The 13,207-nt window shown below is 41.7% G+C and overlaps 1 protein-coding gene across 5 annotated transcripts in view; it reads left to right on the top strand.

Moving 5' to 3' along the window:
• RSPRY1 (ring finger and SPRY domain containing 1) overlaps nucleotides 1–13,207 on the top strand; it is a 33,341-nt gene that overhangs the window by 10,551 nt on the left and 9,583 nt on the right. For all 5 annotated transcript variants that reach the window (XM_031615223.2, XM_090149811.1, XM_031615222.2 and 2 more), the window contains 8 exons: nucleotides 2,781–2,833; nucleotides 4,176–4,288; nucleotides 6,726–6,852; nucleotides 8,104–8,162; nucleotides 9,034–9,100; nucleotides 9,838–9,969; nucleotides 10,727–10,842; nucleotides 11,550–11,693. In XM_031615223.2, the coding sequence (XP_031471083.2) occupies nucleotides 2,781–2,833; nucleotides 4,176–4,288; nucleotides 6,726–6,852; nucleotides 8,104–8,162; nucleotides 9,034–9,100; nucleotides 9,838–9,969; nucleotides 10,727–10,842; nucleotides 11,550–11,693 (811 nt within the window). The remainder of the gene's footprint in view (nucleotides 1–2,780; nucleotides 2,834–4,175; nucleotides 4,289–6,725; nucleotides 6,853–8,103; nucleotides 8,163–9,033; nucleotides 9,101–9,837; nucleotides 9,970–10,726; nucleotides 10,843–11,549; nucleotides 11,694–13,207) is intronic.

Genomic DNA, 13,207 nt, shown 5'->3' with positions numbered 1-13,207 from the left:
TTTCTTTCTGAGTACTTTTCAAGTCTGCATGTTGTGTCTGTTCAGCTTACGATTGCAGTGTTGCATTCCTTGCATGCTCAAAGCATCCATTGAGGGCGTGTGGGATATTTATGGACAGACACTTATTTGGGTGGTTTTGTTCTGTTTGCATTACTTTTTATGGAGCTCTATATAAGGACCTCAAAACTGGAGGGTGAACTTGGCTCATCTCTTCTGGTTTAGGTGCAGGTTAGGAATCAGAAAGACCAGAACAGAAGGAAAAATGTTATTGTAGCTTCACAAGTGGGATGGATGAGGCTCAGGATACACGAAGCTTGCTTGATTCTACCTGTATCCTTGCTCCTTGCCTGTGGAGGAGGAGTTAGCTTTCCTGTTGTAAAATGCTTAAGTGGAAATAGCAGAACTTAAGCTTAAGAGGTGTTTGTGGTATCAGCTGTGCGTAGTTGGGGCTGGGAGGGGATTGGTGTGCTGGTGGCTGTTGTTGCTTTTGGTTTTTTACCTCTTACTTTACGGTCTGTCTTTAAAACATTAAGTGAAAACAGTGCAAAATTCTTGAAAGCCTCTCCCTGACCTCTCATGCCTTCCCCTTTCCCCTGAGGTCATCTCTTCAGGTTGTTTCACAACTCTTCTGTATGTAGTTGGTCCTGTTGCTCTTGCAGTCAGTTTTGTAATCTTGTAAGTACTTTCCTTTGCTGCTGAATTATGACAACCACAGTCACTGATCTGGAGTCCTATTTCAGACAAATTCCTGAAGCTGTGGTTATACTGGCTCAGTGAAATGCTTCCCTAGACTCACGTAACTGTGGAATCAATAAGGTTGGAGAAGACCTCTGAGATCATCTTGTCCAATTGTCAACCCATTACCATCATGCCCACTAAACCACGTCCCTCAGTAGGTTGGAAGGGACCTCTGGAGGCTCATCCACTCCAACCTCCAGCTGAGCCCCAGTCAGAGCAGGTTGCTCAGGGCCTTGAAAAGCATTGACCAATTCCAGGGAATGGCAGGTGGGTCCCTTTTCCAATGGGCTCCCCATTTTTTTGAGTGATCCCAAAAGTGCATACACTACTCCAGATTCTGTCTTGCAAGCACCACATGGTTACTGTGGTCTGTTGATTAAATATTACAGCAGGTGATGAGACACGTCTGGTTGTATAACACAGCCAAATACTACAAGACTCCATGCTGTAGGACAAAGACCTATGGCTGCAAATAGTGGGGGAGCATCTTCATGAGGCAGATTATCCAAATGTGCCTGAAAGAAGCTTAAGGAACCTCCTGTGAGACTTTAAGCTAATGATGACCCTTCTTAGGTAAATAGGAATGAACAGTGGAGGGGGGGAGGAAGAAGAAAATCCATGTCTGGAAGTTTTGTTTTCCAGTGTGAGTGAGTGTGTAGGGTTAAGTATGTTCATTATCAACTGTTTCTTCATAGAGCTGTATTTTCTTGGAAGCACCACAACTGAAACAGAAGGAAATGGTAGGGAAGATGACAACCACGTTTTCATGTCAAAAACCACGTGCAAGTCGAGTCAGTTTAAATGGAGACGTATGTAACACTCAGTTGGAAATGTAGGTTTCAGTGTGATAGCACAGCAACGAAGAGCCAAAGGTTGGAGTCTGGGCAGTGGGAGGTCAAAGCCTTCCTGGCATTCCTCTTCTGAACTCTGTAATAAAATCTAATGCTTGAGGATGCCATGACATGAACTGCAGATTGAGTTGCTATAGTGTCACCTGTGATGAACGCTTGCTTTCCCTGCTCATTGTTGGAGATTTGATTTTTCTTGTCCAGATACCTCTCCTTCCTAGAAGGAGTAGAGTTCCACTTCTAAGCCTCTGATTTTTGCCATTTATACAGAGTGCTCCTTCACAAATTGTTTTGTTTCCAAATAGGCAAATGCTGGAGGGACATAATCAATCTTTCTGGAGTAACTAGCTTAATTATCTGCATGATGAACCCGCGTTGAGATCATCTAAAATTCTTCTGTTATGCATTTCCAGTCTTATTTTGAAGGTGTGCACCAGGGACTGATTGCAGAATGTATTGCTCTGAGTCTGGGATTGGTTCATCATGCTGAAATAGCACTGAGTACAGCACTGAGGATGTGCCACCACATAAGCTTTTGTGGTCCTGGAGATGCTTACTCAACAGGACTTGGAGACTTTGCTTTGGGTGCTTCCAGTGGCACTGTCTGATGGACCTGGCCATAGATCCTTGCCCTTCCTCCATCAAATCAAACTGAGGAACAAACCCAACCTGCATTATTATTATTATTATTATTTTCCATGGTGGAAAGGGAACTGGGGTAAATATTTCCTGTTGAACTGCCTTAATGTTTTCCTGCTGCTCTTGTCAATGAATTAGCAGCACCATCCACTACTAGATAGCTTGTCTTTCAATTGAGGGAATGGGGGGGAAAAGCATTTCTGAGCAAAGTGTGTTTATGGTGCATCCCTTGTGCACTGCTCTTCGTACACCTTCTGACCTCTGTTACTCTGAGTAACTTTGCTAATGGATAGCATTAAGCCTAAGCAGTGTATATAGATTCTAGACCTGCAGATATGGGTAACATTTCGCATACCAGCTATTGTAGATATGCAGGTGTTTTTTAAGCCAGAATACAGCCTAAATCCCACCTGTATTTCATGTCTGAAAATGGCATCAGTGCATTGCAGCCAACGTGACTTTCTCTTTGTTAAATGCTTAGTGCATTCATTTTCTGTCTTTATCATTTTATTCAGTGTGTTACATAAATGTTGACCTGTGCAATATCTCTTTCAGCGACCAGGAGCCTCCTTATTCAATGATCACGTTGCATGAAATGGCAGAAACAGGTACCAAGGCACCGTGTTGGGCATTTCACTTATAACTCCAAAGGGGAAAAACCAAACACTGTTTTTAGTTGCAAAATAATTGCATTGCTAGTATGAGTTTTATTGGTTTGCTGTAGCTCCAGGGACTTGGACTCCAAAACACAGTTCTGCCCTTCAGAAGATCCACTGAGCTGCTGGGTGTTTCTCTGAGGTTTTTTGAGCTCTGTTGCACTTCCTACGTGAGCAGTTCAGTGCAAACACATTAAACCATAAGCCACAAAGAACGCCTGTTTGCACGAGGGCAGAATCAGCCCACGTATGTAAACGTGGTTCAAAATCTGTATTTCTCCACTGCCAGATACTGCTTGCCTTTTGTTTAGGTTTTTGCTGTCCTTAGACCTCCAGATTATTCATGTAGTTGTTCAGTACTGTACTGAAGTTGTCCTGCATGCCAAGCTGTGTCAGTACAAGGGTTACTTATCTCTGTTATGGGAGGAGGAACCCAGCCAACTGGAGACCTGTACCAAATTTCTGCTAGAGTTGAATGAAGTCTCTTAAGAGAGTTGGTATCGGTCCCAGATATTGTGTTTCTGTATTAAAATAAGCTAATCAACTTGATTAGATATGACAGCAGTTCAGTAAAATGTGTTCTGGAGTAATGTGCTAACAAATTCTAAGATCAAAAGTGTTATTTAGGTTTACTTGCCATTGTGGATGGGAGCACAAAGCCTCCAACCTCACTTGCATGCAGATGCAATTACCTTTACTTTTACTTCTCAGGCAACTTTTTTTGTAAATCCAAATTGCTTATTCTTTTACTAGTTGATTAACATCTAATTGATTCACATTTATGAGCAGACAAGTCTTCCTACCTATACTATTTCCTTATGTAATCAGAGTTTGTTTAAAAAGCCAGGCATGGGAGAAGCTAATACAGCTGTTCTGAGGTCCACATTACTTGCAGAGCAGGTAGGATGCTTTCTTTCTGGCCAGGCTTATTTTTTTCAGCATCATTATGAGTGCAGTGTGTTCAACTGTAACACTGAACACTGAGCTCTTGAGTTAGGATGCTGGAACCAAGTGCTTGTCCACACTTAGGAGGGTTCCTTCCTGGAATATGCTCTGGCCTGGGCAGGACTGTTCTCCAAACAACACCAGTGTTTGCTATTACTTCTTGAACTTAGACTTCCAAACTACAAACTTAAGACACAGATACAAAATTTAAAACACATGGATTATTTTTCCTCGTGCCTATAAACTCACTGAGTGATTTAAATGATTGTAAACTTAAATTTCCATTGCTGATGTATTTTGAACTCTTGGATCAACGTTCTAAACATGACTTTTCTTTTGTGGTTGACAGATGAAGGTTGGTTGGAAGTTGTCCAGTCTTTAATTAGAGTTATTCCACTCGAGGATCCGCTGGGACCGGCCGTTATAACGCTGCTACTTGATGAATGCCCACTGCCAACAAAAGTGAGTTGAAATAGTATGTTTATCTGCAGCTGAATTTCAGTTGGCCCTGGTTGCCATGATAGTTGCTGGGTCAGTTTCATGGTTATGGTGGACGGTTAACTGCTCAGAAATTGGGTGTAATGTGTAATTTGGAGCCATTTTTGGTGACCTGGCATCTAATCGCTACTTGCTACTAGAAGCAGTGTAGTAGAAGATGAAAAAACACAACTCTATGGGGAAGAACAGCAAGACTTTGGACCCTAGCTGCTCCCATTGCTCTCCTCTCCCTGCAGGCATTCAAGGCCAGGCTGGATGTGGCTCTGGGCAGCCTGGGCTGCTGGTTGGTGACCTGCACATAGCAGGGGGTTGGAACTGGATGAGCATTGTGCTCCTTTTCAATCCAGGCCATCCTATGAGTCAATGATTCTATGGGTCCCTATGGCACCCCATGAGTCCCTATGGATCCTTATGGCACCCCATGGGTTCTCTGGGCAGCCTGGTCTGCTGGTTGGTGACCCTGCACATAGCAGGGGGTTGGAACCAGATGAGCACTATGGGCCTTTGCAACCCAGGCCATTCTGTGATTCTTCTGCCATGCAGTATGCATGCTGTGCAATGAACATCTGTGGGTTCTGCTGCATATGTACCACTCACTACTTAATTTGTTACTGCCCTGCACATAAGGAATGCTGTGCAACTGGGCATCCTGAGTTGAAGAAACAACACTTTAACTGCTTAATACCTATATACAGCTTTGGCAAATCTGAGCACTCTCTTTACTGACCACTAAAACGATCCGAAGTGTTCATGCTGTGCTGGTACAAACACTTTAATGAGGGAAATGCAGACCTCTGCTCCACGTGAAGAATTTCTGTTGTGTTTTTTTTCAGCTGTACAACTTCCTGAGTCATCAAGTGACTTGTATTTCAAAAGTCACAATGCAATTGGCTGTAAATAGTTGACAGTAAGAGGCAATAAGACGCTTCCTCCTGGGGTTGCTCAGAGGCTTTTTCCCTATTGCAGTCTCTTCACAGCACAGCAAAGTGCAGGGAGTTACAGCTGTGGAATCTACAGGTCATGTGCAGCCTATTAAAGTCTGTTGTTCAATTTTTATTCCCATATTCAGAATAAGTTTAAGTATTTGGTCTTCAGGGATTTAAGTCAGTGCCCAACTCCTGCTGCAGCTGGAGAAAAGTAGGCTGGTTTTTGTTATGGTAGGCTGTGAAGTCCATAAAGTTGAAATGGCAGCACAGTAAGCTGTTCAGCCTATAAAGTCTTCATTGAACTCAAAGTAGTTGATGTCTCTGAAGGTTTTAATAATATCTAAAGGCAGTACAGGGTATGGCAAGAGTCTAATTTTAGGTTTTTCCATCCTGAGTCTCTGGCTCAGTCATCCTTTCTTCTCTCACCATTCTTTCCACTTCATGTCAGTCCTGTTCATCAGCTCTGCTTTTGTGGTGTTTGTTTTAGGAGAATAACTGCTTTTCAGTCTTATCTCTATACAAATTTCAGACTCTAGTGCAGAAAATTGATTTAAGCATGGCTCAGACTGCTGTTTGAACAGCAAATAAGCATTCAACTTCACATTGCTATTTTTTCTTCAAAAGGCCTGCTGATGACTTCAGTATGAGAAGGTCTGTTTTAATTAGATCCTAGCCTGGGATGATGTAGTTTTATATTTGAATCAGCTGAAATTTTCATGAAGTCTGGAAAGTTAGGGGAATTTAGAGATCCTGGAGGGCAGAGTTCTGTGTTGGATCACTTGGCTCTAGGTTAACCCCTGACTACCCTGAAAATGAGGGTTACCATCTAAACCTATCTTGAATTTTGTCCATGCTGTACTGCTTGAATGAAGCAAGTCAAAGCACAGCATTTTCTATTTATTACCTTTCTTGCTATTTCTTAAATCAGTATGACTGTATAAAATCACATGTTGTGAAGGATACCATTTAGGACATCTTGTATAGCTGGCAGCATCCTAAATTGATACAGCCATAGGTATCACTGGTGTTGTTTTGTCTTTTCCTAGCATTGAATTCCTCTTGCTGTAGGTGGCTCACTTGTCTGTGCCTAGAAGATGTAGATCATAACAAAGACTAACAGACTGGTGGTAACTGTAAAATTACAGACTTTGGATATGTTGAACTTCTCTTCCTATCTGTTCTTTGTTATTTTTTTTTAATAAAACAGAACCATCCTGTGCTGTCTGCTCTTGGTGATACAGTGTAAAAGTAATATGTCATAATCACAGAATCACTAGGATTGGAAAAGACCTTTAAGACCACCTAGTCCAACCATCCACCTACCACCAGTACTGCCTGCTAAACCATATTCCTCAGTGCCACATCTGTACGTTTCATTGAACACCTCCAGGGACAGTGACTCCACCAAATAACATGCTGAGTTATGGGAAAGTTGTGTATCTCACACTGAAGAGATTTCTGATTTTCTTTTGCAGGATGCATTACAAAAGTTAACTGAAATATTAAACTTAAGTGGAGCTGCTGCTTGTCATGATGCTTGCCACCCTGCTAAACATCGCAATACAACTGCAGTGCTGGGCTGTTTAGCTGAGAAATTAGCAGGTAAAGCTAAGGGATTGTTCTGGAAACTTGCTGAGTACCTCTGGCTTTCACCCCCCAGTCCAAACACCTGAGTTTTCTTAGAACTGAATAATGTTCTGCATGAAGTGGATGCTTTGTCTCACAGGTGTGACCCGTTCCACTCTTTGATTCTGACATTGAACAGATTCAGTCATCAGTCACCAGTTTGGATCTGAATGAGTCACTTTAAATCCCAGATACTTAAGTTCCTTTGGTTGGTTAGCAGTTTGACACACGTTTGTGAATCTGTGTTCATGCTTACAGTATGTGGTCCTAGCATTGGTAATTAGTCTTATCTCTAGACCTAGCCCTACTCTCAGAATTACTGTGAGCACGTGGTTCTGTAGTCAGCAGACAGGAGTATTAACTTAAAGGCTGGGTAGAAAGGTAGAAGAGATGCTGTTTCTGCTAAACACATTACTGTTGTATCTAGCTGAAAAGATTTTCTCTGCTGTGCTACTTAACAGATCATTGTTGGACTTCCATTTAAGGTGACTTTTCATACCAAACTTCTTAGCTCCTTAATGCCCTGTTGGAAACTGATGACTAAGTTTAATTCCTGCTGATGGTCTTTGTATCTAGTGTTGAGCTCCCATTCTGAGGAAAGGGAAATGGAGAAAAAGTGATTGTCTAGTATCACCTGACTGTTATTAAAAATACAATTTCACTGTATCTACTGAAGTAGAGAAAAAGAGCAGGAAGCATCTTGCACTGTAATATTTCTCCCTTCTCGTTACAGTAAGTTGAAATGAGACCCAATACCTACTAATTGCAGCAGCTCAGACAGCAAATCTGTTCATGTTGTGATGGAATCCATCACAGCTTTTCAGAGTGCAAGTTGCTGGAGCCTGGTTCCCTTGCATCTCTCCTGAATGAACAGGCAGTATTTTAGGGTAGTTTCTTTAATTGACTACTTGTCATGATGCTGCTGCAAACTGTATAGTTCACAATCAAATAGGCTCTTTTAGACCCCTGCTTTGGCTTATTTAGAGCTGCTGGTAAATGGAGCTAGTGAGTCTTCAGCCTCTATGGAGGTTTGTGGCCCTGCCTGTGACCAGGGGGTTGGAACTTGATGATCCTTGGGGTCCTTTCCAATGCAAGGCATTCTATGATTCATGCTTTCCCTCTGCAATTAAAGGGCAGCCAGACTCTTCTGCTCTGTATTACACTTCTGTGCAGTGGTGGCTGTATGGTAGTTCCCATGGATGGATCTAACTTCTAATGTTTTTACAGGTCCTGCAAGTATAGGCTTACTCAGCCCAGGCATATTGGAATACTTACTTCACAGCTTGGTAAGTGCCTTCAATCCTTATTATGTATCCATATGTGTGATTAGAACAGCTCTGTGTGAGAAGTCTGGGTTGTTTGGTAAATACTGACAATGTACAGAAAGTTGAGGCTTAAGTTCAGAAAGTCCTAGTGAAAATATCCCCTGAAATACACTGCTGTTCCTGTCTCCTAGTCTTAAGAAGATATTTGAAGTAACCAGACCTTGTTGCATGTCCTGATACAGAGGGCTTCACATCACTATTCCTCTGTTTTGTTGTCAAGTGCAAAGTTTTTTCTTCCTCTGCAATAATTATTTTGGATTACTTCTTTACATCCTCATCTTTCTCTTTGTATTCTTAGTTTGTTTTTATTGTAGGTTAAAGGAATGAGGCTTCATGGAAGCCTTTCAGAAAGTTGAGAGGGTTTTTTGTTTGTTTGCTTTTGGAGAAGCAGTTCTGTCCTTTGCTCTAGAAAGGTCAAGTTTCTATTCAGTGCTCTCAAGTCATTGCTAAGACATAAAAGTCAATTCTGATTCCACTTGTTAGCTCAGTTGCATAGTTGTGGGCCTGTTGTGAGATGAAAAGATGGCCATTTTGAAGAATTGGTCTAAGTGACCTGCTTGGTTGACTTTAAGCTGTTTGCTATGACCTCTTGGAGGGCAGGGAGAAAATTCATGCATGTGGTTTGTTGGTGTTCCTAGCTGATAGAATAAATTGAGCTCCACCCTTAGAGATTCTCAGAAGCTCACAGGCCAAAGCATCCTGATCTGCTTGAGCCAGCTGTTGGCAGAAGGAGGGGCTAGGTGACTTTCAACCTAAGGCGTTTGGTGACAAAGAGCTCTTCCTACCCCCCTGAATCATGTACTTATTGACTATTCTTATTGCTCACGTTTAGAATTTCCAGTCCCATCCGACCGTGATGCTTTTTGCACTGATTGCACTGGAGAAGTTTGCACAAACAAGTAAGTATCAGCCTAGTACTGCTCTTAACAGTAACATTACAACTTCTGCAGCGTGTGGTTGTCATTTGCTTCATCAGATCACAGTTCTTGTAAGTAAGAAGGACTGAAATGATACGAACACAAATGCAGAAAAAAGAGAAATATTGGTGCACTTAGAAGCAGGAGGAAATATTGACTGTGTTAATGCAACCCCTCAGGACCCTTGAGCTATTTGCAGAAGCTCAGTGCAGAGCTCATCAGTTGGAAACTGTTGCATAAAGTCTTATGACATGAGGCTGTTGTCACTGAAATAAATCTGTATCAAAGAGATTCAGAACAGTGATGATTGGGTGCATGCAGGCAGGAAAAGTATTTATTGCTTTAATGACACCCCCACCCACAAAGCCTGGAGAGTTTTGCTGGAACTCAGTACTTCTCAACAAACAATTGCATCATAAAGAGTTATAACATGAAACCTTTGTTAATGGGGGAGGGGGAAATCTGTATTAAGATGGAGACTGGAGAACAGCCATTGTCTGTCTCTGGTCTGACTCCATGCAGAGAAGTGCTGTATCTGATTGCAAGGTTAGTTGGGGAGTAGAACTTGATGCTGTTTGTAATGCTGGGATGTAAAGTTGGGATGTTTGGGTTTTTCTGCTGTTATTTTCTGTTCCTACTGTGTTTGTGCAGTGCTACTTATTTAACTAAATGTATTCTTGGTTTATTGGAGTTTCTCTTTTTTTGCTCTCAAATTGCAGGTGAAAATAAAATGACAGTTTCTGAATCCCGCATTAGTGACCAACTGATCCTGCTAGAGAAATGGACAGATCACCCAGACTATTTGAAACGCCAGGTTGGATTCTGTGCCCAGTGGAGTTTAGACAATTTGTGTAGGTATAGCAAAGGGATGGATTCATTTAATGGCAATTCTCCAAGGAAAGAGGTTTGAGGACTTGGTAGTTTCTAATGTCCTTTGGTTAAATTTGGGAAAATAGGCTTGTTGGGCTGAAGGGGCTCCAGTCAGTGTATGGTAGGCCAGTGGTGGTTGTTTAGTAAACATCTGTCCAAGTGTTGTAGCAAATTAGGGAAATAAGAAGTAGCCCTAAGATAAGATCTTGATTTGTAAATAAATGTATACGTGTCAGCAGTTTGCTGCCTGCTAAGATAAATGCTTCAGATCCTCCCACGTGAAAAGGGGAAGAGCTGCTTTGGCTCAGTTCAAGTTCTTCACCCACTTGAAACTGAGAGAGTAGAAAACTCTTTTTATGTTTTCTGTCCCCACAATCTTTGCCACGTGATGAATCGAGAAAGCCCTGTCCTGAATATACAAATACAATGGTAAACCCTAAAACAACTGGTATCTTGGTATGAACTTGCATACCTTTTGTTTGCCCGTGGATTTCTTGCAAGTAAAACTTAGGCTGCAGAAGCTCTAGACAGAGTTATCTGTTATGTTCTGGTGTTTAGAGAACGTTTATTGCAAGTGATGCTGTTTCCCTGCAGGCAGAATGTCAGTATTTCATTCATTTATGCCAGAAGTGAACTGGATCCTAACAAGAATGATTTTTTTTTTTTTTTTTTTGCTGTATGAAATGTTCAAAATGAAGCTTTGCTGTAGCAGTCATTTGAACGAATTTTCTTTTGCAGTTTTAAAAGAAGGCAGACAGTTTACATATGAGAAGGTTGACTTGACCAACATCAGGGCTATGCTAAACAGCAACGATGTCAGTGAGTACCTGAAGATATCACCACATGGATTAGAGGTAGGATGTCATTTTATGGTTTCAACTAGAGGGGGAAAAAAAAAGTAATGCCTATATTCAGAATGACGAGCAGGGCACTTAAAAGACAGCTCATTTTTCACTAAAACTGTCTCATAGAATCACAGAACAGCCTGAGTTGAGAAGGACTTCAAAGACCATCTGGTTTCATCCCCCCTGCCGTGGGCAGGGTCGCCAACCAGCAGACCAGGCTGCCCAGAGCCGCTAAAGTTTTAGTTTCAACTAAAACTGTTCACTAGTGTGATCCCTGCTGCTTGTATTGCCTAATCTTGAGGCACCTATAGAAGCAGGATTCTTATCTCAGCCGCATGTTTTGTTTCATTTCCTCTGTTACATGAAAATCCGCCTATAAAGAAAAAAAGTAAGGTTGACCACCTTTGCTCTTTGTAGTAAGAGCTAGCTGACAGCCAGTGACATTAGGTCTTCCTGTCTTGGTTACCTTTAAGTATTTAAAATTGATTCCATCGATGCTTTACTTCCTCAGTTCTCTTATCACTGACCTCATTTCAGTCTTGCCTGCTCGGTGGTTAAGGTGTGACTGTTACCAGCATGAAGAGATGGCACTTTGAAATTGTATTCCAACTCTGTGCCTATGGATTCTTACATGCAAGAAACTTCTTCCAAGGGGGAAAAAGGGGAGTTTAAATGTTTCTTTTGTAGAAGATTAACTTTTGGTTTGGTTTTGGTAGGCTCGATGTGATGCCTCATCTTTTGAAAGCGTCAGATGTACGTTCTGTGTTGATTCTGGAGTTTGGTACTATGAAGTTACAGTCATTACTTCGGGAGTGATGCAAATAGGATGGGCTACCAAAGACAGTAAATTTCTCAATCATGTGAGTACACGCAGTGTCACCCACCCAATCACGTGCTTCAGTACTTCTCAATGCATAGGAAAATAACACTGGTTATTCTGTGGCAGTAAACGGGCACTTACACCTTTCCCTTTATTCTCCTGTACTTTTGCAGAGCTGTTTTTTATTGATGCAAGTAGTACAAGGAAGGACAGGATTGTCATTGCAACACGCTGACACTGGTCACACAAATGTTGCATAATTGCTAGCAATGACAGTGTATCTACTTGCCATTGCCTGTGTGTTACAGGCAGATGGCTTGTGTCTTGTGCTTTATGCTCTTCTTGGGAACTCTTTAGTCTTCAGGTAACAGTGGTTTCTGTCAGTGTTTTTTGTGAAGTAAACAATTGCTTACTAAGATCTGGTAGGTTATCATGCACTCGTTTTTGTGCAGGTCATCAAACAGCCATTTGATTACTAAGGCATAGAATCATAGAACCATAGGATGGCAGGGCCACCAACCTCCACATTTAATACAGGCAGCCCAGAGCCCCATCCAACCTGGCCTTGAACACCTCCAGGGATGGACGGGGCATCCACAGCCTCTCTGGGCAGCTGTTCCAGCACCTCACCACTCTCATAGCACAGAACTTCCCCCTGACATCCAGCCTAAATCTTCCCTCCCTCAATTTAAATCCATTTCCCCTTGTCCTGCTGTTATCTACCCTTGCAAAGAGCTGACTCCCCTCTTGTTTGTAGGCTCCCTTTATGTTTATATTCCTGTTATGTTAATTTTCACTAGGGAAATATTTTTTCAGGTGATTTTGGGATAATGCAGCATCATTGGTCCTGCTGGTAGAAGCAATGTGATGCAGTTCAGGAATGTGGCAGCTTTTTTTTGATTAAACATAAGCATTACAGAAAGACTGAATTCTCTGCATTTTTGCATTGTTCTGATAATACAGAATAAGTACGCTTGCTTATTTACAGTTTGTTTTGCTCTCACTCTCATCCAGCTAGCTTGGTATCTTATTCTAGATATTCTTTTCAGAATTTAATTTTTAAAGTTATGCTCTTACGTGGTACATTATACTTAAGTGCTGGCAAACATGATGGTCCAGACCTACAGTCAGAGTGAAATCTCTGCTAATGTTAGTAGAGATGGAACTGGGACCTCTTTCCCCTTAAATATTCATGGTACAACTGGATGGCTGTCAAACTCAATATGCTGTAGCCTATTTGCTTCTCTGTTTATTTCATAGTGCTGAGAAAGTGTAGTGGCTGCTACCCAACAAACTTGTCTGCTTCAACTTAGAAGGAACTTCCCACATTATCAGCCTTCCAAAGTTAGCCACTGTCAAGTTCATTAAAGCACAAGCTAAAATTTCAATACAGAAAGCTTAGATGATGCAGCTTAATGCTGCTGACTGGCATGGAAATACAAGGCTGAGATTTTAAGTTGACATTCCTACTGGCTGAGCTTGACAAGAAATATACCTGTAATCCTACTTTCTAGGTGTTATTACATGGTTTTCTGTTCCCACTTGGCATTTCCC

The sequence above is a fragment of the Phasianus colchicus genome, chromosome 13, assembly GCF_987193195.1.
Source record: "Phasianus colchicus chromosome 13, bPhaCol1.hap1.1, whole genome shotgun sequence".
Lineage (NCBI taxonomy): Eukaryota > Metazoa > Chordata > Aves > Galliformes > Phasianidae > Phasianus > Phasianus colchicus.
The sequence above is the reverse complement of the archived record's forward strand: the minus strand, read 5'-3'. Positions and strand labels throughout refer to the sequence as shown.